General features: G+C 32.8%; 3 protein-coding genes and 2 long non-coding RNA genes across 10 annotated transcripts; 1 reads left to right on the top strand and 4 right to left on the bottom strand.

Moving 5' to 3' along the window:
* Positions 1 to 91: 91 nt before the first annotated feature.
* Positions 92 to 3,202, top strand: LOC102622178 (uncharacterized). Of its 6 annotated transcripts, none has more exons than XR_003066531.2 (3): positions 117 to 814; positions 938 to 2,221; positions 2,900 to 3,202. It is a non-coding gene; the product is annotated as an uncharacterized LOC102622178 (long non-coding RNA). The 6 variants fall into 6 exon arrangements; XR_371327.4 differs by having other exon boundaries at positions 2,890 to 3,202; XR_001508769.3 differs by having other exon boundaries at positions 120 to 814; positions 938 to 1,114; positions 2,890 to 3,202.
* A 685-nt stretch (positions 3,203 to 3,887) lies between these two features.
* Positions 3,888 to 7,365, bottom strand: LOC102622883 (putative receptor-like protein kinase At3g47110). The gene is made up of 2 exons (XM_006485161.4): positions 4,542 to 7,365; positions 3,888 to 4,431 (listed from the first exon to the last, which is right to left on the bottom strand). The coding sequence occupies exons 1-2, from the start codon at positions 7,198 to 7,200 to the stop codon at positions 4,052 to 4,054; spliced, it is 3,039 nt and encodes a 1,012-aa protein (XP_006485224.1). The 5' UTR covers positions 7,201 to 7,365; the 3' UTR covers positions 3,888 to 4,051.
* A 4,419-nt stretch (positions 7,366 to 11,784) lies between these two features.
* On the bottom strand, positions 11,785 to 13,044 carry LOC127901843 (uncharacterized). Its single transcript, XM_052439861.1, has 3 exons — positions 12,510 to 13,044; positions 11,921 to 12,357; positions 11,785 to 11,805 (listed from the first exon to the last, which is right to left on the bottom strand). Exons 1-3 carry the CDS (start codon positions 13,042 to 13,044, stop codon positions 11,785 to 11,787), a joined length of 993 nt encoding a protein of 330 aa, XP_052295821.1.
* Positions 13,045 to 20,699: 7,655 nt separating this feature from the next.
* LOC112498830 (uncharacterized) lies at positions 20,700 to 23,637 on the bottom strand. The gene is made up of 2 exons (XR_003066226.2): positions 23,048 to 23,637; positions 20,700 to 21,103 (listed from the first exon to the last, which is right to left on the bottom strand). It is a non-coding gene; the product is annotated as an uncharacterized LOC112498830 (long non-coding RNA).
* Positions 23,638 to 23,914: 277 nt separating this feature from the next.
* LOC127901842 (receptor kinase-like protein Xa21) lies at positions 23,915 to 25,069 on the bottom strand. The gene is made up of 2 exons (XM_052439860.1): positions 24,694 to 25,069; positions 23,915 to 24,192 (listed from the first exon to the last, which is right to left on the bottom strand). The coding sequence occupies exons 1-2, from the start codon at positions 25,067 to 25,069 to the stop codon at positions 23,915 to 23,917; spliced, it is 654 nt and encodes a 217-aa protein (XP_052295820.1).
* Between the last annotated feature and the right edge of the window lie 934 nt (positions 25,070 to 26,003).

Genomic DNA, 26,003 nt, shown 5'->3' with positions numbered 1-26,003 from the left:
CCATATTATATTTTATCTAATAATAATATAATTAAATATAATTAAATAATTATTCCTAAATAGTTAATTTTCACAATTTAATTAATTTCATGTTTTGCTTAACACAAATTAAAAAAAAAACCGATTAAAAGAACAAAAAAAACGTGCAATCCCTAACCAGTCACACACAGTAAATTCTGCTCTTCTTCTTCAATCTTCACAATCACCAGCTGTCGACGAGCACGCAACTTCTCTTCTTCTTCAATCTTCACAAATCACAATCACAACTACGCACTCACTCACACACAGTCACACACACCAGCCCTAACCCTGGCTAAGCTATCAAACGCCCACGCCGCCGCCGCTGTCAAATCCGTTCAGGTGCGCCGGCGCTGCGTCTTGTCGTCCTTGAGCCGATTTGCTTCTTTGTTCCATCCTCCAGGCTTTAGCTACTGTCAGTCTCTGCCATTCCTGAGCCGATTCAATTTCGCAAAACAGCTGCTGTTATTTCTGCCGAGCTGTCTCGGTGTTCGTTCACGGTCAGCCGCACTATGTAATTCAAATTTACATACGTTTTATAACAATTTTAAATGGTGCATGAATCATGAATGGGACAGTTTAATTGTAGTTTCAAATTTGTATATCGGCTATCTTGTAACTCAATCGGACAGATTATCATGATGTTTGATGCATTACAGTATGAATTTTTCGGTCAAAATGTTGGGGAGGAAGTTGAATTAGGGGGACTTGAAGATGAGGGAAATAATAGTACTCCTGTCTTTTGATCGGTAAGACGGTAACTGATGATGAGTACCATTTGTTCGACAAAGGAGAAGTAAGATTTCTTTCTTGTTTTATATTGTAATGTACTCTTAGCTTAACTGCTCAAGTTTATTGTGTGGAAGCTGTATAATTGATCTGGCTGCTGTTTTGTACTAAGTTGATTCATTCTTTGTAGGCTTTGAAACCTATGATACATTTTCCATTGAAATTGGGGAGGATATTGGCGTCTGTCTTCTAAGCTGAGTCCATCCCACTGAACATATAGAGGGAAGAAACTCATCTTTATTAGAGATCTGACAGCAACAATATATTTTTGGGCATCCATTCTGTCCGTGAACTTTGGAGACAGATGGTAAATGGTTATCTTTGGTAGATAATGGCGTTTATTTTTGTATTTATTGGTAGTTTAGTTAGAAAGAGTTATGAGAAGGTTTGAAAGTTCCATCAGGGAAAATACTCTATTTTTTATGGGAATATCCAAATTTTGTTCAACTTGCTTGGCTTCAGACTTCTTTCTTCGTTGTTCAACATAAGTAGGAAATTGGGGGTCTGCTATGGAAATTAAGTAGTTAGTTATTGTTCTTTGTTCTGATAACTTTTAGTAAGTTTTCATAAATATTTAGGTGCATTTGCAGTTGCATCATTTTCTGCATATTTTATCTATTACAGAAATGCAGTATCTTGTTGAGGTTTTTTATGAGATATGCAAATTCTTGATTTAATCTTTGATGCCTGCTATCAAAAGAAACTTATTGATGGCATTTCCCACCATTTCTCTCTGTGTTGCTGAATTATTCATGTTTTGGTTTCAAATTTTTTACTTCACTTTCTCTGTCTACTCCACAAGACACTCATGCATTGGCTCTAACTTTTTCTTTCTTCTATTTGGCTTGCATGGTTTAGATTTAGACTCTTTGTCTGATGTGGATGATTTGACAACTATGTTTGCAGTAGCCGGAGGTTAATCGTTTGGGTAGCTGTGAGGTTTATGTGTTTTGGACTTTATCTCATGGATTTAGAGTTCGATTATGTTTGGAATTGGAATAATGCATTCACTTACATATGATGTTTGATGAAATTCCCATAAGATTAATTCAATTATATATATTTATTGTGCTGAACAAGTAGAGCAAAAATTTTATCAATGGGCTGATTTCACTAGTTCAAGTAAGTAAAGCAAAGAGATTGTCTTTATGCACTTTAACCCTTCCTCCATTTAAAATAAAAAAGTTATTGAAGCTTTTGGAAGTGATTTGTTCATTTTGTTTGTGCACTTATGTAGATGGATTTACTTTTGGCTGCTTAACCCTTCCTCACTTATGTTTTTTCAGTTTAAATTGCAGTATTATGCTGCTGTGCAACAGCACAAGAGGCTGTTTTATTGCTGTTTATGCAGAACACAGCACCTGGACTGTTTAGCTGCTGTTATGCAGCAAAAACAGCACCTGAAAGTTTCGAGGTACTATTTTTACTGCTGTTTATGCAGAAACACAGCACCTAGAAGTGCCCAGGTCCTGTTTAGGTGCTGTTATGCTGCAAAAACAGCACCTGGAAACTTCCAAGTGCTGTTTTTACTGCTGTTTATGCAGAAACAAAGCACCTGGATGTGTCCAAGGATGTTTTACTGCTGTTTTGCACTTAGAAATTTTTGGTGCTATTTCACTGAAATTTTGCTGCTGACAGTGCAACTAAATAGTTTTGGACATTGTTTTGAACCTTCTTTAGTTCTTTCTCGTATGTCTATACTTAATCTTTTTTCCCCTCTTTGGTAATAAGTAGGTACAATTTTTGCAAGGTAATATCCAAGCACCCTGTTAATTCTTTAGTTAAGAGGATTCTAAACTTTAGGTCTCATTTTTTTATTTTCGAGTGTATAATGGATAGGTACTAGGTACTGGGTATCTTATGGATGATGTAGTTAATGCTTGTTTATTGTCTCTATTTTGGCAAATGTGTTGTCATTTATTATCTGAACACATGGTTGATAAATTTGAGGGTAAGTCTATTAACTAATAGTGATTTGGTACCTTAAAGTCTTGTTTTACAACTTAAAGTCACTAAAAATGTTTTAATTTTTATGACTTATAATAAATGAATTTATCTTAATTTCTCTTTATTTTTTGTAAGAATGACGTAGATTGGTGACAGTGGTGAGATTCGTTTGCAATTGAAGACTTGATGAGAAATTAGATGTACTCACACATGCCAATCTTGTCGGTTTCCAGTGGATTCATTAGCAGGAATTAAAGAGTACTGAGAATTTTGATGTTAAAGTTAACTGGTAGTTTGTTGAAGTTTAATGATCGTTAGAAACTTTTGTAGAGCTACCATTTTGTATATGAAACGTTTGTATCTTTTTGTATATGAAATATTTGTGAAAAAAAAAATTCTAAAGAATTTAATAGGAAATTAGAATTAAAATAGGGGTTTGAAATGGTCTTAAATTTGTCATATTTATTTTTTTTAATAATCAATAGCAAAGATGACAGTGATTTCAAAAGAACTGTCATTAAATGTAGTCTTTAGTAACAAAGATGACGGTTTTTTTTTAAAATTCATCATCAAATGTTGTTTCAATATTTAATGATGGATCTTATAATAATCTGTTATTAAATGTAACCATCATTAAAGATATATATTTAATATATTTAATGACGGTTTTACGATAAAGCATCATTGAAATGACATGCGATTATTTTAATAACCGTTATTAAATAATGTATATATATTTAATGATCGTTCTTACAATAAATTATCATTAAAATAACATATCTAATGACAATTATTCAAGTAATTATTATTATTTTTTTTTTGAAATGAAGTAATTATTATTAAAAATACACATTTTATCATTAAATGCATGTTTAATGATGGTTATATGAAATAACCATCATCAAAACATATAGGGTTATTATAGATAATGACTATTTTCAAAAATAACCATCATTAAAAATATATACACTGACAAAAAGTATACCCCTGTTAATGTCAGTGTTTAAGATGATGGTTTTGACCAATTTTGTTGTAGTTACAAGTATCACAGATCCTTTTAATGTAAATTTCTGAACATTCTTAGTTATAATGATTGGTAGCCAGGATCTTCTATTTCATGGTACTCTGGAATGTATGAAGAACTAATTGACAAATTGATTCCAAACTCCATATATGATTAATGAAACATAGGGAAAATTGGCTATGGTATGGGACTAATTGGCTATGATACACAGAAAATCTATGCATAAACTCATAAGACTATACTAATAATTAGGCAGGTAACATCAATACTAAATCAAAACCACCTGCCAAGAAAAGTCTCCCTTGCATGGCATAACTTAGCAACAGCGTCTCTCATCTCCATCCGCTCAGTTGGAGATTCCATCGAGCAGTGAACACCAACTCTAATTACAGTCCTAAAACAATCCTCTGCTCTGGCCCTTCCATCTCCCCACGTAGTACTCCAAGAATTGTTCGCCATTACCTCCAACAGAAGTGAAGGATCAACAATCTGTGTCACTTTTTCTGGTAAAGAATTCTCGGCTAAATCATGGAGAGTAAGTCCTTCATTAAACATGGCATCGGTTGGTCGCTTTCTTGTAAACAACTCTAGTAATAGAATTCCAAAACTGTAAACATCTCCTTTCATGGATGCTTCCCTGCCCATGCCATACTCTACAAACATATTGATTCATCGTATTATTTGCCATATTATTGTTAATATTTAATAAATGTATAAAACAATGACATATAAATATCAAATGTATCAAACATGAAAGAATTACCTGGAGCAACATAGCCAACTGTGCCTTTTATCCCAATTGAGATTGATCGAGTTTCCACAATGGTGTCAGGATTGTGATTTGATAGAAATTTTGCTAGCCCAAAGTCACTCACATGGGCAACTAGGTCTTGATCAAGCAAAACATTGCTTGGTTTAAGATCTCCGTGAACAATGGATGGTTCACAATAATGGTGAAGATATTCTATTGCTGAAGCAACATCAATGGCTATGTTTAGTCTTTGAATGACACTTAAACTGCAAACTTCAAGTTGATCATTGCTATGATGCAGCCACTCCTCTAGGCTTCCATTTTGCATATACTCATAAACAATAGCCTTGAAATCAGCCCCTTTGAAATCTCTGCCAGAGCAAATTGTGATGATTTTGATGAGATTTCGATGGCGAATATTTCTTAATGCTTTACATTCAGCCACAAAACTCTTAGAAGCCCCTTTCTGCTTAAGATTAATCACCTTTACTGCAACTTCTGTTCCATTTTCGCCCAAAAATCCCTTGTAAACAATCCCAGAGCCTCCTTCACCAATCTTGTTTGCTGATGAGAAGTTATCAGTTGCCTTGCTCAGCTCTGCATAAGAATCCACTAGAAATTGTTGTTCTATCGGCAACGTATTAGAAGCTTTACGTGCAGATCTCCTCCTCCAAACATAAATAAGAGTAAAACCTACTGATAAGATTAAACATGAGACTATCACAGGAATCACCACTTTGAGAAGAGTAGTTAGGGATCCTTTAGATTGGCAAGATGGCAAACGCAATTCATCTAAACCCCCACAAAGTTTTCCATTTCCGGCAATTGAAAATCTCGTTTTATTGTTGAAAACTCCTTTCATTGGTACCTCTCCCTCAAAATGATTGTATGAAAGATTCAAGAATTCCAAAAAGGATAGATTCTCAAGATACTCCGGAATTTGGCCATTTAAATTATTGCTTGAGAAATCTAGCTCTTTGATGCTTTGCAAGGAATCCAACAAAAGAGGAATGCTTCCACTAAAGGCATTGCCCGAAATATTAAGGTACTCTAAATTTGCACAAGCACTTAGAGTAGCAGGAATCTCACCAGAAAATTTATTTCCAGATAAATCCAAGCGCATGAGATTCTTCAAGTTACCCACTTCTGGAGGAAGAGAGCCGTTCAGAAGATTATTACCCAGCTCCAAGTAAAGTGAAAGAGTAGTTATCCTAAGAATTTGTCGAGGCAACGTGCCAATGAGCTTATTGTGGGAGATGTTCAACCCCAACAAATTAGTGCAATTTCCTAGGGAGGAGGGTATATTGCCTTCCAAGTTGTTGAGTCCCAGTTTCAAATACGTTAGCAGCGTCAAATTACCTAGAGATGAGGGAATGCTACCCTGCAAAAAGTTTCTATCCAAGTCCAGTTGTTGCAAGTTTGTAAGCTCACCAATTTCAGGAGGAATAGTGCCAGTTAATTGGTTTGTATCGATTGTCAACCAATTTAGACTGGCAAGATTTCTTATCTCTGGAGGTATGGTGCCGGATATTCGGTTTCTGCCCATCGCTATTTGCTTTATTGTTGATGAGAGGTTTGCTACAGAGTGTGGCAGCTCTCCTTCAAATCTATTCCTGTTAAAGTAAAGCCTTTCCAATTTGCTACAGTTTGTTAGAAGGTTTATAAAATCAAGTTCATTGGCTGCCCCGGTTCCCAGATTATTAATCCCCAAATTTAGCCAATACAGATTCTTGAGCCTACTAAAATCAACTGAGACTCCCCCACTGAATTGATTTTTGGAAAATTCAATCATTTCAAGACTCGAAGCATTGGACAACGAAACTGGGATAAATCCAGTGAAATTGTTTGCATTAGTTCTAAGCTCTCTAAGGCTTGGAAGATTGACACCCGTGTCAACTGGTAAACTACCTGTAAATCTATTTTCCGAAAGGGAAATCACCTCAAGAGAAGAGATATTAAAAATTGAAGGAGGAATCATACCAGAGAATTGATTAAAAGCTACGCTGAGAAGAGTTAAGCTTTTTAGTTGGCCTAGGCTGTCAATTCTCCCCCACAATCTATTCTCCCGAACATCAATTACCCGAAGAGATGAAAGATTCCCAATGGAAGCTGGGAGCTGTCCTGTTATATGATTCTGGAAAATGGACAGTCTTTCAAGCTTGAACAAGCTGCCGATATCTGCAGGAATTTCTCCGACGAGGTTGTTGGAGTCGGCAGAAAGTTCGATAAGGTTAGAGCAACTGGACAAGTTGGCAGGTATTGCACCCGAAAAAGAATTGTTGGACAGTATCAGCCTTTCAAGCGAGATCAGACGGCCAATTTGGTGGGGGATTTCGCCATTGAAGCCGTTGCTTGCAATGTTGATGTACCTGAGGAAGCTGAGATTCCCAACATAAGGAGATAGGGTACCTCGTATGCTTTGGTTTCCCAGATCTAACCTGGTTACCCTTTGATGCCGTTGACCGCAAGTGACCCCTGTCCATTGGCACAAGTTCATAGAATTATTCCATGAACTTGTAACTCCTAGTGGATCTTGAAGCTGTGACTTTATAGCTAGCAATGCAAGACGATCTGTCTCGTTTGTATCGGCACAAAAGCTTTGATGAGAATGAATCAACAAGCCGAGACTGATAGTAGCAAGGCAGCGAAAAATGGAAATGGAATTAAGCATGTTGAGTTTCAGAAAAGCCTAACGTTATCTGGTAAATGGGATATGATTGTTTCAAGTTCACAGCAATTGTTTTAAATTAGAAAAATGATTTGTTAGGCATGTTTTTTGGGGCATTTCTGACAGTGACGGAAGCCTCTGAATATGAGGGGATCTGTGTTCTATCACTTCGACCCAAAACAAACTGCTCCAGGACACTTTTAATCGGCGCCCACCCGTTTATTTTTAATTCAACGACAATGACGGGACTTGCATGATGACCAGTAGTAGCAGCGAGTCAATTATTCTAGTCTTCTAGATAAGAAAAGTTGAAAATGGTAGAATTCGTTTTAAAAAAAAAAAATCAGAAAACATATTCTTGGGTTCTGTGGATTTTCCGTTGTCATTTAATATTTAGTGGACACCATTTTAAATTATGTGACTAGCAACGCATTCATGATTTATCCTAACTAGAGAATAAACTAGTAATGAGACCGAGCATATTCTTCCTACTGTATCAAAGGCCACATGACACAAATCAAATGTTTTAAATTATTTATTACGAAAAACTCTTTCTTGGAATGTGAATAGAACAACCAACAGTTAAATTACTTTTTCTTCAATTACGGCTTTGTCGAAACTTCCACTGGAAATCAAATGGTTCGTAATTGCAGTTGATTAAATGAGAGCAAGCAAAAACAAAGCTTACTACTCCCATGAGCCCAAAGCCTCTTATCAGCTATGGCGTGTATTTTTGAAGTCAAAGTCAATTTTGTCGGCCATCAGCTTTAAGTTAAAGAATGGATATAATGAGACAGGCGGCTTTCCATATTTGGTACGCCGTGGGAGAATTGAAAAAACGCACTCAAACATATTGTATGCTTTGTCTTTGAAAGTTCCACACTTCTAGTTGATTAATGCTTGGTGCGGCCACTTCTCTAAACTTCCAATTCACGTGTATTTGAAAACAAGAGCGTTTAAAATCAACTTCCTTAAAATATTCACTAGAGCAAACAATGACATTTTGATGACGAATATCTCATAATGTTTCATATTTATTTGCAAAACTCCTGAAATCCTTTTGTTTAAAAGATTAATCATCTTCACTACAATGTCATTCTATTTTTACCAAACATTGCCTTGTATACAAATCCAAAATTACCTAATCAATCATATTTGATGATGAAAATCTAAAAATGCGCCAATTGCGTTACTCGGCATGCGTAAGTAATACACGAGAGAGAAGTAATTATTATAGATTTTTGTATGATATTGTATGGATGTTTTACATTATTGATCAAATTTATAAATCAAAATTAGGGAAAATGAGTAAAACTCCTATCTTATTTATCAAAATCCATCACAACCCTCCTCATGTTAAAAAATTATACAATTGATAGTTATTAGACAAAAACATAAATCTAATTAAATTGAAGATAATGAAGTGTTGAGCAAGAGTACCAATATGTTGATGAGGACAAATTAGTCTTTTGAGCTTAGAAGTTGATTTTCGAACTTTTCTGAATTATATTAAAAAAGAATTAACCTTCCAATCTCTGTCTTCGTGCCTCCAGCTCCTGTCTTAAAAAAAATTAAACAATTTTCATCCAAGGTAGTTAAGGAGTTTGGCGGTGAATGATAGAGAAAGCGATAATGATAGAAGGGGATGGAAAAAAATTGCCAAAAATGAGTGGAAATATATTTTTTTAAATTAGCTATTTTACTAAAAAGGTATTTGTTAATTTTTTTCAGGGTTTACCAAGGTTATATTGTTAATTTTTTTCAGGGTTTACCAAGGTTATATTTAATATAGAGCAGCACTATTGGCACTCCTCAATAATCATATTAAAACTTCGTTGTTGTTTTTACAATTTTAACCATGCAGGAAATTACATTAAAAGACAAATAAAAATCTAACGAAACTCTTGCATGCAGCCTGCGCAATTCCGGTTGGAATTTGGATACAAAACAATTGTTCTCTGCACCCATTCAAAATAATGGAGAAAAAGCTTAACTAATAAACAGTTGATTATATATGTTCACATAATCTTACTATTAATTTTTAGTCCATGACGAGATTGTAAATAGTTCAGTCAAATTTGATGAGTTAATTTTCAATATTTACAAACACCTCTCTCTCTTTAGAAGCTCTCTAAATCGCCATGTACTATATTATTTTTGTTTTTTCTGTATTTGATGTTTCATTGATGCTGATGCATGCAATTAAATTGTAATAACCGCGGAACCTTTATGTTTCAAGCATTCTAGAATAAGAGATTTGTAGAAGAAGAAATCTTCTCATGACAAAGATATTGTCATTTTCGCTTCTAAATGAAGGTTCATTATTATGTTAAAGTTTTACCACTCCTCTTTTTATTGAAAAATACGATTTCTTGCATATAAAAATGGAATATTTTGCTAAAATTCCTTGTATTGTCTTCTTATTTCTCAAACTTCACTAACTTTTTTATTTTAAATGTAAATTGAGGCAAATTATTAGACCTCTGTTCTTTATATAGATATTTCTACTACTACTACTATTATTATTATTATTCAATCATAGTGAACAATGGTATCATGGGAATTGAAGCTGGTGTTATCAGAGAAAGTCAGTTTTGCAATTATTAAATGGGGTGTTTCTAGAGAAGGAGTTGTGAGAGAATTATTGACAGGTGCCAATAGTACCACTCTTAATATAACTTACATTAAATAAAATTTACAATTGACCCATTTGGTCTTATTGTTGTGTTATTTGTTTTTAGACTGAAAAGTCTGATTGTAAGTTATGAGAAATGTAATTTAAAAAAATCTTTTTTTTTTCTATTTTCATATATTTTAGGTGGGGACATTAGTAATTGATATTGTCGAAGATTGAATTAGTCATTAAAATAATAAAAGGAGAAAAAATCTTTAAAAAGTTGATTTATTTTTTTGACATGGGAGTTTTTAATGAGTTTTAAAATATAAGGGGAGTTTTGATGAGTTTTAATAAGAAGGTTTAACTCATTTTCCGATCAATATCATCTCTAATCAAACATAAATATTATAAATCGTACATAAAAATAGTAAATAAAAGATAAAATTAATTAATTAATTAATATAATAATGGTAAATTATTTTTTAGAATTGTGAAAAGGGTAAAAATTTAAAAATATAACATAAAACTTTAAAATCAATTTTAAGTGTCCAATAACATATTGATTTTATAAGTTACAAACAAGACTAGTAAATATAACTAAAATAAATAAATTACTATCAAAGTGATAAATTTGTGTTAAGAGTAAAAAAAAACTAGAGTGAACATCGACACATATGGCATAAAATTTAAAATTTTGGGGAGAATTAATAGAAGAAGAGCATTCCCAAAAATCACAATGAATTTTCTGTATAAAAAAATCTGATTTTTATTAGAGAGAGCAAAAGACAATTTACAGGTTTTGCCTAATTAATTGGCAAGAAACACAAAAGGTCAAAAGCCTTGTGGCATCTCATATTCAAGAATCGTGTTCAACATGATCATGCAAATATCTATTTACTATATATAATTATAGGAAAAATAAGAGAAAAAGACAGCTAAACACATAATTTGAAGAAATAGTTATATAAATTTTTTAAGTTTTTAATAAAGGCATCAACATTCCTTTAGTCATCCTTTAATATTTATTTAAATTGAAAAATGATAAATTTGTTGTTATGTCTTACCACGTATGAATTGTTTTTCTAAGTGTAGAATTTTATAATTGAAATAAATATCCAAAACACGTGACTCAACACTAACATTGATTTACAATTTTACTCCTGTACAACAGATAAATTTACAAAAAGAAAAAAAATGTCCTACGAAGTAATGATGTAGTCCGTGTGGATGAGATTCGAAGTGACTTGTATACCCTAGTGAATCATTTTAATTACGCAAATAACCTTCAAATATAATTGATTTTGACCGTTCTAATGGCAACTGCATTATTTTAAAATCTGATCTGCTTTGTTGTCTATATAGTAGCTAGATGTTTCCGTTTTCCTATGAAAAATAATTTTATTTCCATTATACTCCATTGTTCACTACTCCATCAATTTCATTTTATGGAAACGAAACTCGTCAAGTTCAAAATCAATGGCAAATACTCATGAGAAAGTGAATGGAAGCTTGATTAAATTCAAGAACAAGGCATGCCGCATATATATATATATATATATATATATATATATATATATATATATATATATAATCGGTACCAATGTCAAAAAGGGCAATGGCGTCAATTGCAAAATCATTGGAAAAAATTAAGGTAATTTTAATTAAATATTTTTTCGTAGTGATTTGTTTTAAAACAAATAGAAAATCATTAGGTACAGACTCAATGTTTTCTAAATTTTGATCATTTTTGTCGTCATTTTCAGAATTAGATTCATTATCTGAATTATCTTGCAATTGCTTTTGCAAAAGAAGTTGGATGGTTTGAGAATCATTCTTTTGCTTTTCTTTTAACTTTATTATCTCAAATTTAATGTCTTTGATTTCTTTCTGAAGATCTTGGATATTGGGGATTGTCTTTTTTGTTTTCTTTTTGTCCAGAATTTCAGTAAGATCATAAGAACTCTTTTTAACTATTGGAATTTTGGAAGTTTCTGCTTTATTAAAATCCAGAGTTTTCAAAAGCTTATCAAGATATTCATTTTGAAGATTTGGATCAGAAATATGCTTTACGAGCTCAAGAAAAGTTTCTTGATCTTTAGTCAAAACATTGATTTTCTTTAGATAAGAATCTGTTTCAGAATCACTACTGCTAGATGCAGAGGTATCTGAGTCAAAAAGCTCATCGACCTGAAGAGGGTCACTATCTCCCGACATGGAAGACTCAGAGTCAGAGGACTCTACAAGAAGAGGGGCAACTTTGGAAATGATTTCTTCATCAAGGTCAAGCTCCTGGGGCTTTCTGTTCATTCTGTAATATTTTGCAGTATGGCCTTTTATACCACATTTATGGCATATGGCTTCTTTGTAGTTGAAAGGGGCTTTGTGTTTAGGTTTAAATTCCTTTTTCTTAGAGAAGTTGGCCTTTTTGTAAGGCCTCTGGGGTTTCTTATAAGAAGATTCTCTAAATTTCTGGAATGGCTTTCTATAGCTTTTGGATTTGTAGTGTCTCTTGTGAGGTTTGGAAGAACACTCACCATTACAATCTTTGGAAATGAAAGTTTTAAAGGGGTCATAATTGAATTGTTTACAGAAACTGCCTAGTTCTTGCTTAGATTTCCTAAGCTCCCATTTAAGTCGTTTCTGTAATTTCAAATCCTGTTGCATGGACTGATGAGCATACAACTGACTAACTCACCATAAGTGAGTTCATCATAGGGAATGCGGTTATCATAAAGGGCTTTAATGGAATTCCTAACCTTTTCACCTAGAAGAGTAGGCAATCCTGCTAAGAACTTCTCTTTCCAGGTTATATGATTTGCATCATCTCTAAAAAAGAGTCTGGTGAAGAAGGTGGTTTTGTAATCTTGGAATTCACTAAGTTTTCTACATCTCAAATTATGTAGTAACTCAGCATTTTTGTCTCTGAGGTGGGAAGGATCACCTATGAAATGGAGGGAAATGGTTAGAATCAGGGTATCTACGGCATCCTGAATTGGGTTAGGCAACTCATCAAGAATGAGGGCTCCATTCTCGTCAATTTGGATGGCATTAAGGATATCTAATTGTTGCAGCTTAGTGAGAAGATGATCCCACCATCCTTTAAGTTGACCAGTAAAACCCGCAATGAGAATTTTTGCAATGGCTTTGTCAGAAGTTCCTGATTGGATTTTATAGGCATTGGCTGCCATAGTCATCTGTTGCAACAATCCGAGGATGTTATACTCAGACATTCCATCTATATTCCACTCATAGACAGAGGATGCATTATATTGAGACTGATTTAATGCACTAGGCCTGTTGTCTATGGTCAAATCAGGTGGAGACTTGACAGTGGGAAGGGCTAATTCCCAATGGATTTTATTGGCTTTCGGGGTAGGTTCTTCTTTAAAGGCTTCTAGATCTATATATATATATATATATATATATATATATATATAGACACACACACACACACACACTCAATTAAAAGACTCATTAGCGGAAATATAATCTAATCTTAATTTAAAAAGTGGCATATACTTCCTCTCAAAAAAGGAAAATACCATATTGTTGCTATTTGTTACAAAATCCCAAAAACAAAAGAGAAAAAACAAAACAAAATACAAAAAGAAACACACACACACACACAGAGTATACAAACATTAGTCTTTGAACTTCCATCAACTTCAATATAACATCGATAAAAATTCAAAAACACCCAAAGTCATCAACTTCCAATAAGATCCATCTATTTCATTTTTCTTCTAAATTTTATTCACTCACACTAGTGAGGCTTGGGAGGCTGCACCATACCACTAGAGCTACACTTTAGCCTTAACCATCTTTTTACTCTCATAAAACATTTTTACTAAATAATTGTAACACAATTTCAAATTAAAAGAGCAAAAAAATAATTTCTAAAATGAAAATATTAAAGAAATAACACAAAACAAAGAAATGAATTTCAAACAAACTAAATCTAGATATTTGACAATATACAATTGTCCAACAAGTATATTGAATGTCAAAATGAAATAATGAACATAATAGAATGATAAAATTACAAATTTTTATATAAATTTATTTTCTCCAGATTGATGTGCCTTAAAATTATTAGTTCAATTAAAATACAAAAATTGTGAGACGAGGAGATTTTTGAATTACTCTGAGTATCTTTATTATTATATCTGCCTTCACATGTATTTTTCAATCAATTAAATCATAGTCTGTTTATAGTTACACCATGAATACATGATTTTAATGCAATCAACAAAGGGCGGAAAAAACGATTAAATAATAATAAGAAGAAGAAGAAGGGAGAAAATACATTATAAACGACTTTTATATGATAATTGATTAGTAATGATAAATTGAACAAAGCCGGCACTACTACAAAAATGACCTTTACTGACACTTAGTTTCCGACATTTTGTAAAAAGTATCAGTAATTGTATGCATATGCACCATTTTCCGCTTTTAACAAATAGGTATCACAAATTACTGATATCAGTGTGTCAGTAAATTAAGTATCAAAAACCACTGGCACTGAAGTATTAGAGGTTAAAAAAAAAATTACTATGATTTGTAAATCTTCCGACTCGAACCAAAGACTTTTAAAATTTAAAGTTTTTACATTTGAACCAAAGACCACATGACCTACAGATTCAAGATACAAGTATTTTTTAAAAGAATTAAAAACAAAATTATAATAGCAAAAGTAAAATCCCTAATCTCTTTCCCTCATTTCATCATATTGTCAATCGAAAACAAAACAAATCACTACCACGCCGCCGACATACCCAAAATCTCTTTCGCCACTTTCGTCACCACTCTCGACTAGCCACTGCCGTCACTACTTTCGACTAGCCATTGCCGTCATCTCTGATGCACCAAAGTCTGTTCTCTATATTTTTTTCTCTTTTGTTGTCGTCATCTCCTATCATATCTCGTGCACCAAAGTTGGAAACCCACTGTCGTAACTTATGATTTTTGACCGGCACCGGTAACTAATCCACTGCGATCATCACCAATAGGCCGTAACTACTTCCAGTTATCATCAATACTCAGCCGTTCGTCACCGGTAATAACTTCTCAGCCTCTGTCAGCCGCTCCGTCACTGTCGTACTGCCTCAATCTCCGTCGTCGCTGCTATACCACCACAATCTCTGTTCAAGGTAACCTTAAATGGATAAATAGAGCATGAAGAAAAGAGATAATGGACCTAAGTGTCCTGTGACCAGTAAGAGAAATCAATGGGTATCCATGCCTTTTTTGTTTTGTATAGAGAATTCTTTAAAATTGCTCTACTAAATGTCATATACTTCTTACTGAAACTAACTGTTTCTACATATGATTTTATAACAAACTTTTAAGATCAATTAACATTGTGGCTTTAGGTTCCTTAAAGCCACAATTGATTTTAGATCTATTGATTTTATTTTAAATTTTGTTTTTATCATAAATGAGCAGCTGATTTTTTTTCTGGAATAGAAATTGCAAGAGAGTTGACAATACAAGGCAAACAACCTTTGTCAGATACCATACATTGAATCCTTTGGCCCCGAATAAATTGCTTATCTGGGTGGTATGTTAAGACTTTTTGTTCTTTCTTCATTTAAATTGATCCATTTTATCTCTTTGCATATGAAAGAAAACAGAGATGTTGTTTGGTTGCTGAGAAAATAGCTCAGAGAAAGAGATGTTTCTGGAATCTGTACATTACAATGGAAACTAAGCAGGGCAGTGCCCTTACCATTCGCTGTAATATAATTACTCTTCTTCATGATTCAATTAACTAGAATGAGATTCTCATAAAGTTAAGTGGAGTGTTATGGATAGCAGTAAAATTAGACTGCTTTTTTCTTCTTTTTTTCTCCTCACTGGATGAGAAGTTGGTTAAGCCAACTCTACTGCATATAAAATTATTTGAGAAATGAAATCTTCAGCCAGGATACTGCTAGGAGTATTAGGGAAACAACCTTTTGGGCAGCAAAGAAATAATTAACTATGCGATTAGTTTAATAGTAATAATTGATTACCTTCAGAAATCAAACCTCATGTTTAAGTGGCTGGAAGAAGTATAATACACTTAATGCTTTTCTTTTCCCCTATGTAGCCGGAAGAGCATATCTTTATTTTTGATAACTATGATCATACCTCTAACTGCGTGCATTGGTATCATAATTTTGACTGAGGTTGCTGGTTTTGTCAACTTGTAGACCTGCTTCTTCTGCGAATTTGGGCACTCAGTGGTTTGTGCTGACTATCTTACACTTTGAAAGTGGTTTGTGCTGACCAGCTTACACTTTGAAAGGGGTTCATCATGGTATGCAGTTTTCTTGTTTGTTTAAATGATATGCCTTTACAATTATTAAAGGATTTGCTTCTGCATCATTCTTTATTTGAGAAATATATGTCAAATAAACATGAGCTTACAAATTTTGCATGTTTGTATCTCTACTCCAACTAAATAGTTTTCACAGCCAAAATTTATTAGTGCGTGAGTGCTAAACTTGTGTTCATATAAAAAGTTGAATGGTTAAATACTTAAATGGAATTATTCAATTATTCTTTTTTTATTTGACATTATTCTCATTTCTTCATTTTAAAAGTTGCGTTTTGCATGCAAAACTTCGTTGATAGTTGTGTCAAATTGTCACTGTACTTAAGCCTAAATATTTGTTTGCTTCAACCTAATAGCCAAAAATTAGAACTCCATGATCGCCAGCATGGCAAATCTAGCGGCTCACACAACCACCAGAATCCCACTCTCTTCATTGACCAAACATGAAAAACAAAAAAACTTATAAGGCCATTAAAGAATATGAAGACATTTTTTTTATTTTAAGTCTTAATTTTTATTAGTTACTTCACTTATGAATTAGCTTGACTTATTAAAAGCCACTAAGGCCCGTCTTACTGCACATCACTCACTTACGATTTAAGAGAGGTTAATGACAGCGATCAAAAAAGTGGTAGCTAGATTCTTGTTAAAAATTTTTGTCTCTCTCTATATTAATTAACTGATGAACATTTAATGATTGGCACACTGCGTATTGTTGGAGAGATTATGTGAATAACCATGAGATGTACAAAACAATTATATGGATTAATTGCGAGGTTGTTATTAGTGGGGATATGTTACAATATTGTTGCTTGTACGTCATGAAAGAGCTTTTGCGACTTCATAATCAATGGGCTACATATGTTGCCAAGTTAATTATAGCCCAAAATCACAAGGTAATATATGAGTAATTTATGATGATTTTTTCTTCCAAATATCCAAGATTTATTATTTGTTGTGTACTAATTAATTTTATGTACTTGTAGGTGGGAAAAAAATGAAGCCACATATGGATATTTATTGACACTCTTGTGCTTCTTTTTGTCCGTTAATGTTTGTTGAAACTTAATTTAGTACTTTATTGTCTAGAACTTGTCGAAAGCTTAATTTGATACTTATGTTTTTCTTTTCCAAACAGTGGTGTAGTTGAATTACATTAATTTAAATTATGTATTTGGAATGTTTGTTATGTGAATTGTGTTGTGAGATTTGGTATATTTAATATATTTTGAGTTTTCTTTTGATTGTAGAAAAAAAATATAATTAAAATAAAAATATACTATTAACAAAAGCAGCATAACATCAATAAATATTGACACTAAATATTTTAAAATGACATTAATAATATTTTACGTTAATGAATCAATGTGCTCCTGATACTGTAGTCACATTAATCATTGACATGTAAATAATATCATCAAACACTGATACCATCGTGTCATTATTTTAGTGATACTATTGTGACAAAAATTATTGACACAAAAATCACTGACACTAATTTTCAGTGTCAGTGTGTTCTGGCTGGAGCATTATTGACACAATTAACAAGTGTCAGGAAAAGTAATTACTGACACTAATTTAGTATCAGTAAAGCCCATTTTTCTAGTAGTGCGGTGCACAAAGGGCGTCAACCCTAGAAAAGTAAAAACAGAGCATAAAAGATTAATAGAAGAGGTTCTTTGTTTTTTCTTTTTTGGTCAGAGAAATCACTTGGTGTTTTCTTACTGTTTTCATTGCTTTTAATCTTGGTTTCTTGCATGTTGGTTTAATTCAATCAAGTCTTTGTTTGTTAATAGATCAATCTTGCATAACAGGAAGTAGTCACATACGCAAACTACGTACGGCATTGATTAAAAATAAATTATATGGTGGGTTATAAATTTTTTTTATCTAAACAACCTGAGTTTGTATAAAATAATTGTGTTCTTTGGTCTATCAATTATCATGTGTCATTTTGACTAATTTTCTATCATGATTTATCGTAGTGACTTGTTGCCATGGTCTTCTGTTTTATGGTACTACGTCATTGTACCTAAACAAAAGTAGGGTGGATCTTGTGCTGCTAGTACCTGAATAATATGTTTGATTTTATTTTTTTGATGTTGTTGAATTCGTTTTTGTACTGTATGAGGAATTCTAAAATAGATTAGAGGTAATATAACCAACTAATGCATGTATGACATATTTAATTGAATTTAATATAACCATTATTTGCATCATAATGCACACATGTCATGAGCATTATTTACTTATTGTATGGTTGATATGATACTTTTGATATATTCTAAAATTTCTTATACTAAATAAATAATTGATTCCAGATTCTAATAAAAAATAATTAATGAAACATGAAAACAAGAACAATAGGCTGAGATACATGAAGAAAATCTAAGCATAAACTCATTAAATTATAGTGATAATCAAGCAGTTAACATCACTGCAAAAAAAAAAAAAAATTAAATCCTCGTGCCAAGAAAAGTCTCCCTTGCATGGCGTAACTTAGCCACAACATCTCTCATCTCCATCCGCTCCATTGGAGATTCCATTGAGCAGGTAACACTAGTTCCAAGTAGGGGTGGACATGGGTTGGTTTGGGTTGGATTTTAAGTCAACCCAAACCAAACCATAAAAATTTGGATCTAACCCAAACCAACCCAAATATTTTTAACCCAAACCAAACCAAACCATTTGGGTTTGGTTTGAATTTTATTATCAAAATAATTTTTATTTTAATAAAATTTAATTATATCAAAATTATAATAATTATTAATTGTTATTAATTATTAAATTGATATTAAAATATAAAAAATATAGTGGATAAAAATTATAAATTTTACAATAACTTAATCCTTAAATTAAAGAATACTAGAAAATCAAAATAAAGTTTAATCACAAAAATTATTATTTTTCAATAAATAAGAACGTACACTTTAATAATAAACTTTCACAAACATGACATTAACAATCTAATAATAAATTTTGCCATTTGTTATTTATTTAATTATGCAATATTTGTTTTTATTTATCGTTTTGGTAGTTTTGCGTTATGTTGTCTACTTATATGTTTAATTTTAGGGAGATTGCTAGTTTCCCCCCTATAGTAATCAACATATATTATTTTTCCCCCTTTTGCTTTTATAATAGCCAAAAACTCCTCTAATAGTATAAGTTTACAATATTACCCTTATTTTCAACTACTCTTTTATTTATATTTATTCTAAATTAAATAAACCACATGAATAGAAACTAAATAAAAAATAAAGCATTAAAAATAAGAAATATTTGTTTTGATATGAACAAAAAAATTAATAATAAAATTTTTTTATACTTATTTATTTTTTGAAAATTTTCTTATAATAAATATATAAGAAAGTTATTAGTCAAATGATAAAAAAATTATTATAAGAAAACTTGATTGACAAATAAAAATTTATTATAAGATAAATAATAAAATATTTTACCTATACTTTTTACATTTAATTTTAAAATATTACAAAATATTTATTATAAGAAAATGTTCACAAAATAAATAATTACAAGAAAAAATTTTATTATTAATTTTTCTACTCATATCAAAATATATATTTCTTGTTTTAATACTTAATATGGGCATTACATTCAATTATTAACCAAAAATTAGCCGACATCTAGCATATCGGACCTAGTCCAAGCCGAATTATTATTGATCATTAGTAGAGTCTCTTGCTCTTTCTATGATGATCTTTCCATGTGGGAGGAATTATTTTTGTAAATAAGAAAAAAAAATTATGTTATTTACAACAGTATTTATTTAATATAAATTTATTTTTACTGTTATTTTCATTTTCTAACTGTTGACAATTGATCACGTCGTAAAAAATTTAATGGTGGTCTTTCACTTATTTGTGTTAATTTATTTTGTTTTCATTTATTTCATTTGAAAATTTAAGTGTTGGGGTTTTATCCATAACCCATGGGTAAACCATACCCAAACCATAATGAAATGGTTTTCTACATAAAACCCACATCTAACCCATTTTAATGATTTACCCAACCCAAACCATTTAATTTGGTTTGAGTTTGGATAAACCCATGGGTTGTGGGTTTATGCCCACCCCTAGTTCCAAGTATAGCAACCAGGCAGTCCTCTGTCCAAGAGTAGTTGTTCGCCGTTACCTCCAATAGAAGTGAAGGGTCAACAATCTCCATCACTTTGTCTGGTAAAGCCATCTTGACAAATTCATGGAGAGTAAGTCCATTAAACCTGGCATCGGTTGGTCGCCTTCTTGTAAACATCTCCAGCAACAAAATTCCAAAACTGTATAAATCTCCTGACACGGATGCTTTGCTGCCCATGCCACACTCTGAACATGTTCATTCATTCAAGGAATTTTGCATTTTAGTTAAAGTGTAGAATCTCAATTTAAATTCAATAGCCAATTGCTTTTCTATTTTAAAATATGTACATAATAGATCTCTATGTATAAATTTTGTAAGTCTTTGGATTTGAATTAATAATTATAATTGGGATCGCATGCTTTAATTAATATCCGTATGTCGCATATCCAACCGTCGAAATCTGTGTTGTGATTTTAATTAAAATGAATTTCATTTTCATACGTTTCTCTCATCTAAAAGGTCAATTATTCAACAGCAATCTAACAGCAATGTCGGCTTAACAACAGATTTTAATAAAAATTCAACAAATCGCGAAAAGCCACCCTTCTTTTTCATTCCGTACCGCCTTCGTCTTTGGTCTGGTCAAATTTTTACTAAACATGACAATTATCAGTCGGAAAATGCTTGAGCGAGAATGCTGAGAGAATGCCGAGAGTAATGCCGTTTCTCTCGGCCCCCACCTCCCCCACCGCCCACGTGAACTTTTGCTCCTTTTGCTTTTTCCACATTTTTTACGCTTTCTCACCCACGTTTGATTCTAGCTGAAAAGCACTACTCCTCACGTGAAAGGATTGAGTTGGGATTTTTGTCTAATTTCACAAGCAGAGTAGTTCATCACCAGTTTGAAGTAAAACACCCAGCTGGTAAAGAGAGATTTTTTTTTTCTATTATTTTTTGTTTATATGATAATGATAAATTTGATTTAAAAATTTTTAGTTTAAATTTTGTGTTGGATTTAAAATTTCTTTTAATATAAATGTTGTGTTTGATTTAGAAATCTTTTTATTTAGAATTTTTTTAATTTAAATGATGTGTGGGATTTAGAATTTTTTAATTTAATTTTTGTTTTGATTTACAATTTTTTTAATTTAAATTTTTTGTTAGATTTTTATTTTTTTAATTTAAATTTTTAGAATATAATGGATTAAATTATTTAGGCTACTATAATGTAAGAACGTAATTCGTGAAGAAATTTTAGTTTTAAATTTTTATTTTTGATTTTACATATATAATTTTTATTTTTGTAGGGACCTATATACCCAACCTAAGGTGGTGTGCACAATATTTTTTAACCATTTCTTTATAATTGGCACCAAGTAAGTTTTCACCTTAAAATCATAATTTGTTAGTGTATGCTTAGGGGTGGGCACGGTTTGGTCTGGTTCAATTCAGATCGAAATTAAGCAGAACCGATTTAAATTAGTTATTTTATAAAAAGAACTAAATAAGAACCGAACTCAATAAAAACCGAACATAAAAGGATCTTTTCGGATTGGTTTGGTTTTTTAGGTTTTGGGCCTATTTTGAATTTCTAAATTTTTAGCCCATTAGGCCTCATGAATGTAATTATTTTTTTCAACAATTAATTTATCCTAATTTCATTACAAATATTAACAATAAATACAAAGTATTTAAAACACATTTTATCACTAATATCTTACTAACTACTAATAAGATACTTACAAAATATGAAATATTAAGATTTCAAAATACATAATCAAACTCCAATACTCCATCTACATAAACATAATGTTGTAAAGACAAAAAAAAAAAATAACAACAATTAAAACTTACAACACAAAATAAAAATAAAATTTGGAAACAAACACCAACAACAATTTTTAAATATATATATACCCGTAATCATATGTGTGCATGCCTTTTTTAGTTATCTTACGCAACCAATTAAAAATTTAACACATGTCTATTTAAATAAAATTTCAAGAATAATCCGATTTTTTGGTTTAGCTGAGTGAACCGAATACCGAACCTGTATTTCGGTTTTCTTTACAAACCATATATTTCGGTTATTTTTAAAAATTAAAACCGGTCCAAACGGAACGGTTTAGATCGATTCGGTTCGATTTTCTCTAGTGCACGGTTTTTTTGCCCACCCCTTTGTATACTTATATTTTTTAATTTCTAAAATCTCATACTATGTTTTAATTTTTTATATATTACAGCAACAAAAATTTATTCCCAACCAGCAATATACCAAACATTTTTTCAGAACCACCCAACACAAAAAACCATACCCATAATGCTGGTAAATCTGCAATTTTACATGCAAATCAAACCTTAACTGTCAATAAGCCACCATCCAGTGTGCAAAACCAGGCTCAAAGTTCGGAAATTTTTGATAAAGATCAAATTTTGAAGGCGAATCAAACCTCAGTTGTCAATAAGGCACCATCCAGTGTGAAGAACCAAACTCAAAGTTCGGAAATTTATGTTGAAGATCAAAATTTGAAGGCAAATCAAAGTGCTACACCTGCTAGCAAGAGCACTAATTCAAGCTCATTGGTGAAGGATGGAGTGGCATCGAATGACTCGGCATCTTTGGCAAAGAAACAGGGTAATGATGGAAAGAAACAGAGGAATGGAAATGATGCAGGGGTAGTGGTGAAGCAGGGGAATGAGGGTTGGATTGATAGAGAATGGGTTCATATCCGCTTTAAAATATGATTTTGATGAGCAATTATAAAAAATTATCAAAAATTAATTATCAAAATAAATATCAAAAAATTAATTACCAACAAAGAGAGGGAGATGGAGAGAGACGAGGGAGACGAGCAGCACCACCGAGTAGCGAGCAGCGACCACCGACTACACCGAGCAGCGATCATCGACTAGATCTGGAGTAGTAGCGAGTGACACAGAGACGAAGCTGCTGCTGGAGCGAGAGGGGAGACGGAGACCGAGTAGAGTAAAGCTGTTGCTGGAGGGAGTGAGAGGAAAAACGGAGCAAGATGGGGAGAGGAGTGAGAGGAAAAATGACACTGTTTTTTTCCCTTTTATACCGGCAGATTTTAAAATGCTTTTGTTTTGTTTTTTTTCATTGAGAGCAAAACGCTGAGGAAACGACATTACTGTATGTCGTTTCTCTCGATTTTCTAGATTCCTAGCAGCAATTATTACTCAGCATGAAAAAGAATAAAGAAGAGAAGGAAGAAAGCACAGCCATATCAAAATAAATTTGACTTTTTAAGTAAGAGAAATACGTGAAAAAATTAGACAACACCGATTCGGACTGTTGGATGAAAGTAAATATTCAGAAATCTGGAGTAGAGAAAACTCTTGTATACATACCAATCTATTGTATCAAAAATAAAAAACTTACCTGGAGCAACATAGCCAACGGTTCCGTTTATCCCAATTGAACTTGATGCAGTTTCTGCGGTAGTACCAGGTTCATAACCATATAGAAATTTTGCCAATCCCAAGTCGCCCACATGAGTGACTACGTCCTGATCCAGTAGAATATTGCTTGGTTTAAGATCTCCATGAACAATTGATGGTTGACAATGGTGGCGGAGATATTCAATTGCAAAAGCAACGTCAATGGCTATGTTTACTCTTTGAGTGAGACTTAAATTGCACAATCTGAGTTGACCATTGCTCTAATGCAACCATTGCTCTAAATTTCCATTTTGCATATATTCATAAACAATAGCCTTGAAGTCAAACCCTTCGAAATCTATGCTTGAGCAAATAGTGATGATTTTGATGAGATTTCGATGGCGAATATTTCTTAATGCATTAAATTCAGCTGCAAAACTCCTTGAAGCCTCTTTCTGCTTAAGATTAGCCACCTTCATTGCAACATTGTACACAATGTTGAAGCCTCCCTCCCTAATTTTGTTTGCTGGTGAAAAGTTATTAGTTGCCTTACTCAGCTCTGCATGGGATATCATTGGAAATTGTTGTTTCATCGATAGCATATTAGAATCTTTATGTGCCGGTTTCTTTCTCCTAGCATAAAAAATAAAAGAAATTACCAATAAGATCAAACACGAGACTATCACTGGAATCAGCACTTTGAGAGAAGTGATTGATGGCTTTATGGATCCTTTGTATCGGCAAGATGGTAAATGCAATTCATCTAAACCCCCACAAAGCTTTCCATTCCCGATAATTGAAAATCTTGTTTTATTGTTGAAGACTCCTTTTGTTGGTACCTCGCTCCCAAAATAATTGTATGAAAGATTCAAGAGTTCGAAAAAGGATAAATTCTCAGGATATTCCGGAATCTGGCCAGTTCATCTGTTGCTTGAGAGATCTAGCTCTTTGATACTTTGCAAGGATCTCAAAGAAAGAAGAATGCTTCCACTAAAAGAATTGCCCGAAATATTAAGATATTCTAAGTTTGTACATGCACTTAGAGTAAATGAAATCTCACCAGAAAATCTATTTCCAGATACATGCAAGCGCAGGAGGTTCTTCAAGTTACCCACTTCTGGAGGAAGGGAGCCATTCAGAAGATTATTATCCAGTTCCAAGTAAAGTGAAAGAGTTGTTACGCTTAGAATTTGTTGGGGCAAAGTACTGGTGAGCTTATTATGGGAGACGCTCAACCCCAACAAACTCTTGCAATTTGCTAGAGATGAGGGTATATTGCCTTGCAAGTTATTGAATAGATAGGTTTGCAGCGTCAAATTACCTAGAGAGGAGAGAATGCTGCCTTGTAAGTGGTTTCCGCCTATATTTAGTAATTGCAAGTTTGGAGTCTCACCAATTAGTGGCGGAATAGTACCAATTAATTGGCTTGATTCCATTGTTAACCAATTTAGATTGACGAGATTTCTTATCCCATGAGGTATGGTGCTTGATATTCGGTTGCTACCCATGGCGATTTGCTTAATTGTTGATGAGAGGTTTGCTATAGAATGCGGCAGCACTCCTTCAAATCCATTCCTATTGAAGTAAAGCCTTTCTAATTTGCTACAGTTTGTTAAAAGGTTTATAAAATCAAGTTCATTGGCGGTCCCAGATCCCAAATTATTAACCCCTAAATTTAGCCATGACAAATTCTTAAGCCTACTAAAATCAACTGAGACTCCCCCACTGAATTGATTTCTGGAAAATTCAATCATTTCAAGACTCGAAGCATTGGACAACGAAACTCGAAGAAGAGATATTAAGAGCTACCACGGAATTGATTAAAAGCTAAGCTGAGAAGAAGTAAGCTTTTTAGGTGGCCTAGGCTGTCAATTCTCCCCCCACAATCTATTCTCCTGAACATCAATAACCTAAAGAGATGAAAGATTCCCAATGGAAGCTATGAGCTGTCCTGTTATATGATTTTGGAAAATGGACAGTCGCTCAAGCTTGAACAAGCTGCAGATCTCTGTAAGAATGTCTCTGACGAGGTTGTTGGAGTCGGTAGAAAGTTTGATAAGGTTAGAGCCACTGGACAAGTTGGCAGGTATTGCACACGAAAAGGAATTGTTGGACAGTATCAACCTTTCAAGCGATATCAGACGGCCAATTTGATGGGGGATTTCGCCATTGAAGCCGTTGTTTACAAGGTTGATGTACCTGAGGAAAGTCTTTGGAGTTCTGTGAAGATTGTATTCTAGGGAAGTCTTCTAGGCTAAGGTTTGAGACTGCAGCTCATACTACTAAAGAGAAACTTGGATACATACACTCTGATTTATGGGGGCCTACACAAGTGACTTCATTAGGTGGGTGTAAATACTTTCTGATTTT

This window comes from Citrus sinensis, chromosome 4 (assembly GCF_022201045.2).
Source record: "Citrus sinensis cultivar Valencia sweet orange chromosome 4, DVS_A1.0, whole genome shotgun sequence".
Lineage (NCBI taxonomy): Eukaryota > Viridiplantae > Streptophyta > Magnoliopsida > Sapindales > Rutaceae > Citrus > Citrus sinensis.
The sequence above is the reverse complement of the archived record's forward strand: the minus strand, read 5'-3'. Positions and strand labels throughout refer to the sequence as shown.

Excerpts from the sequence above, each read along its gene's own strand:
- LOC102622883 (XM_006485161.4), bottom strand. The coding sequence starts at position 7,200 with ATGCTTAATTCCATTTCCATTTTTCGCTGCCTTGCTACTATCAGTCTC. Across the intron at positions 4,432-4,541 it reads AGTTGGCTATGTTGCTCCAG|AGTATGGCATGGGCAGGGAA; the intron begins GTAATTCTTTCA and ends ATATGTTTGTAG.
- LOC127901843 (XM_052439861.1), bottom strand. The coding sequence starts at position 13,044 with ATGTCTGAGTATAACATCCTCGGATTGTTGCAACAGATGACTATGGCA. Across the intron at positions 12,358-12,509 it reads CTATGATGAACTCACTTATG|ATTGTAATGGTGAGTGTTCT; the intron begins GTGAGTTAGTCA and ends TCATTTCCAAAG. Across the intron at positions 11,806-11,920 it reads CTTATCTAAAGAAAATCAAT|AAACTTCCAAAATTCCAATA; the intron begins GTTTTGACTAAA and ends TTAATAAAGCAG.
- LOC127901842 (XM_052439860.1), bottom strand. The coding sequence starts at position 25,069 with ATGGAATCAAGCCAATTAATTGGTACTATTCCGCCACTAATTGGTGAG. Across the intron at positions 24,193-24,693 it reads ATCTGGAAATAGATTTTCTG|AGCTGAGTAAGGCAACTAAT; the intron begins GTGAGATTTCAT and ends TATCCCATGCAG.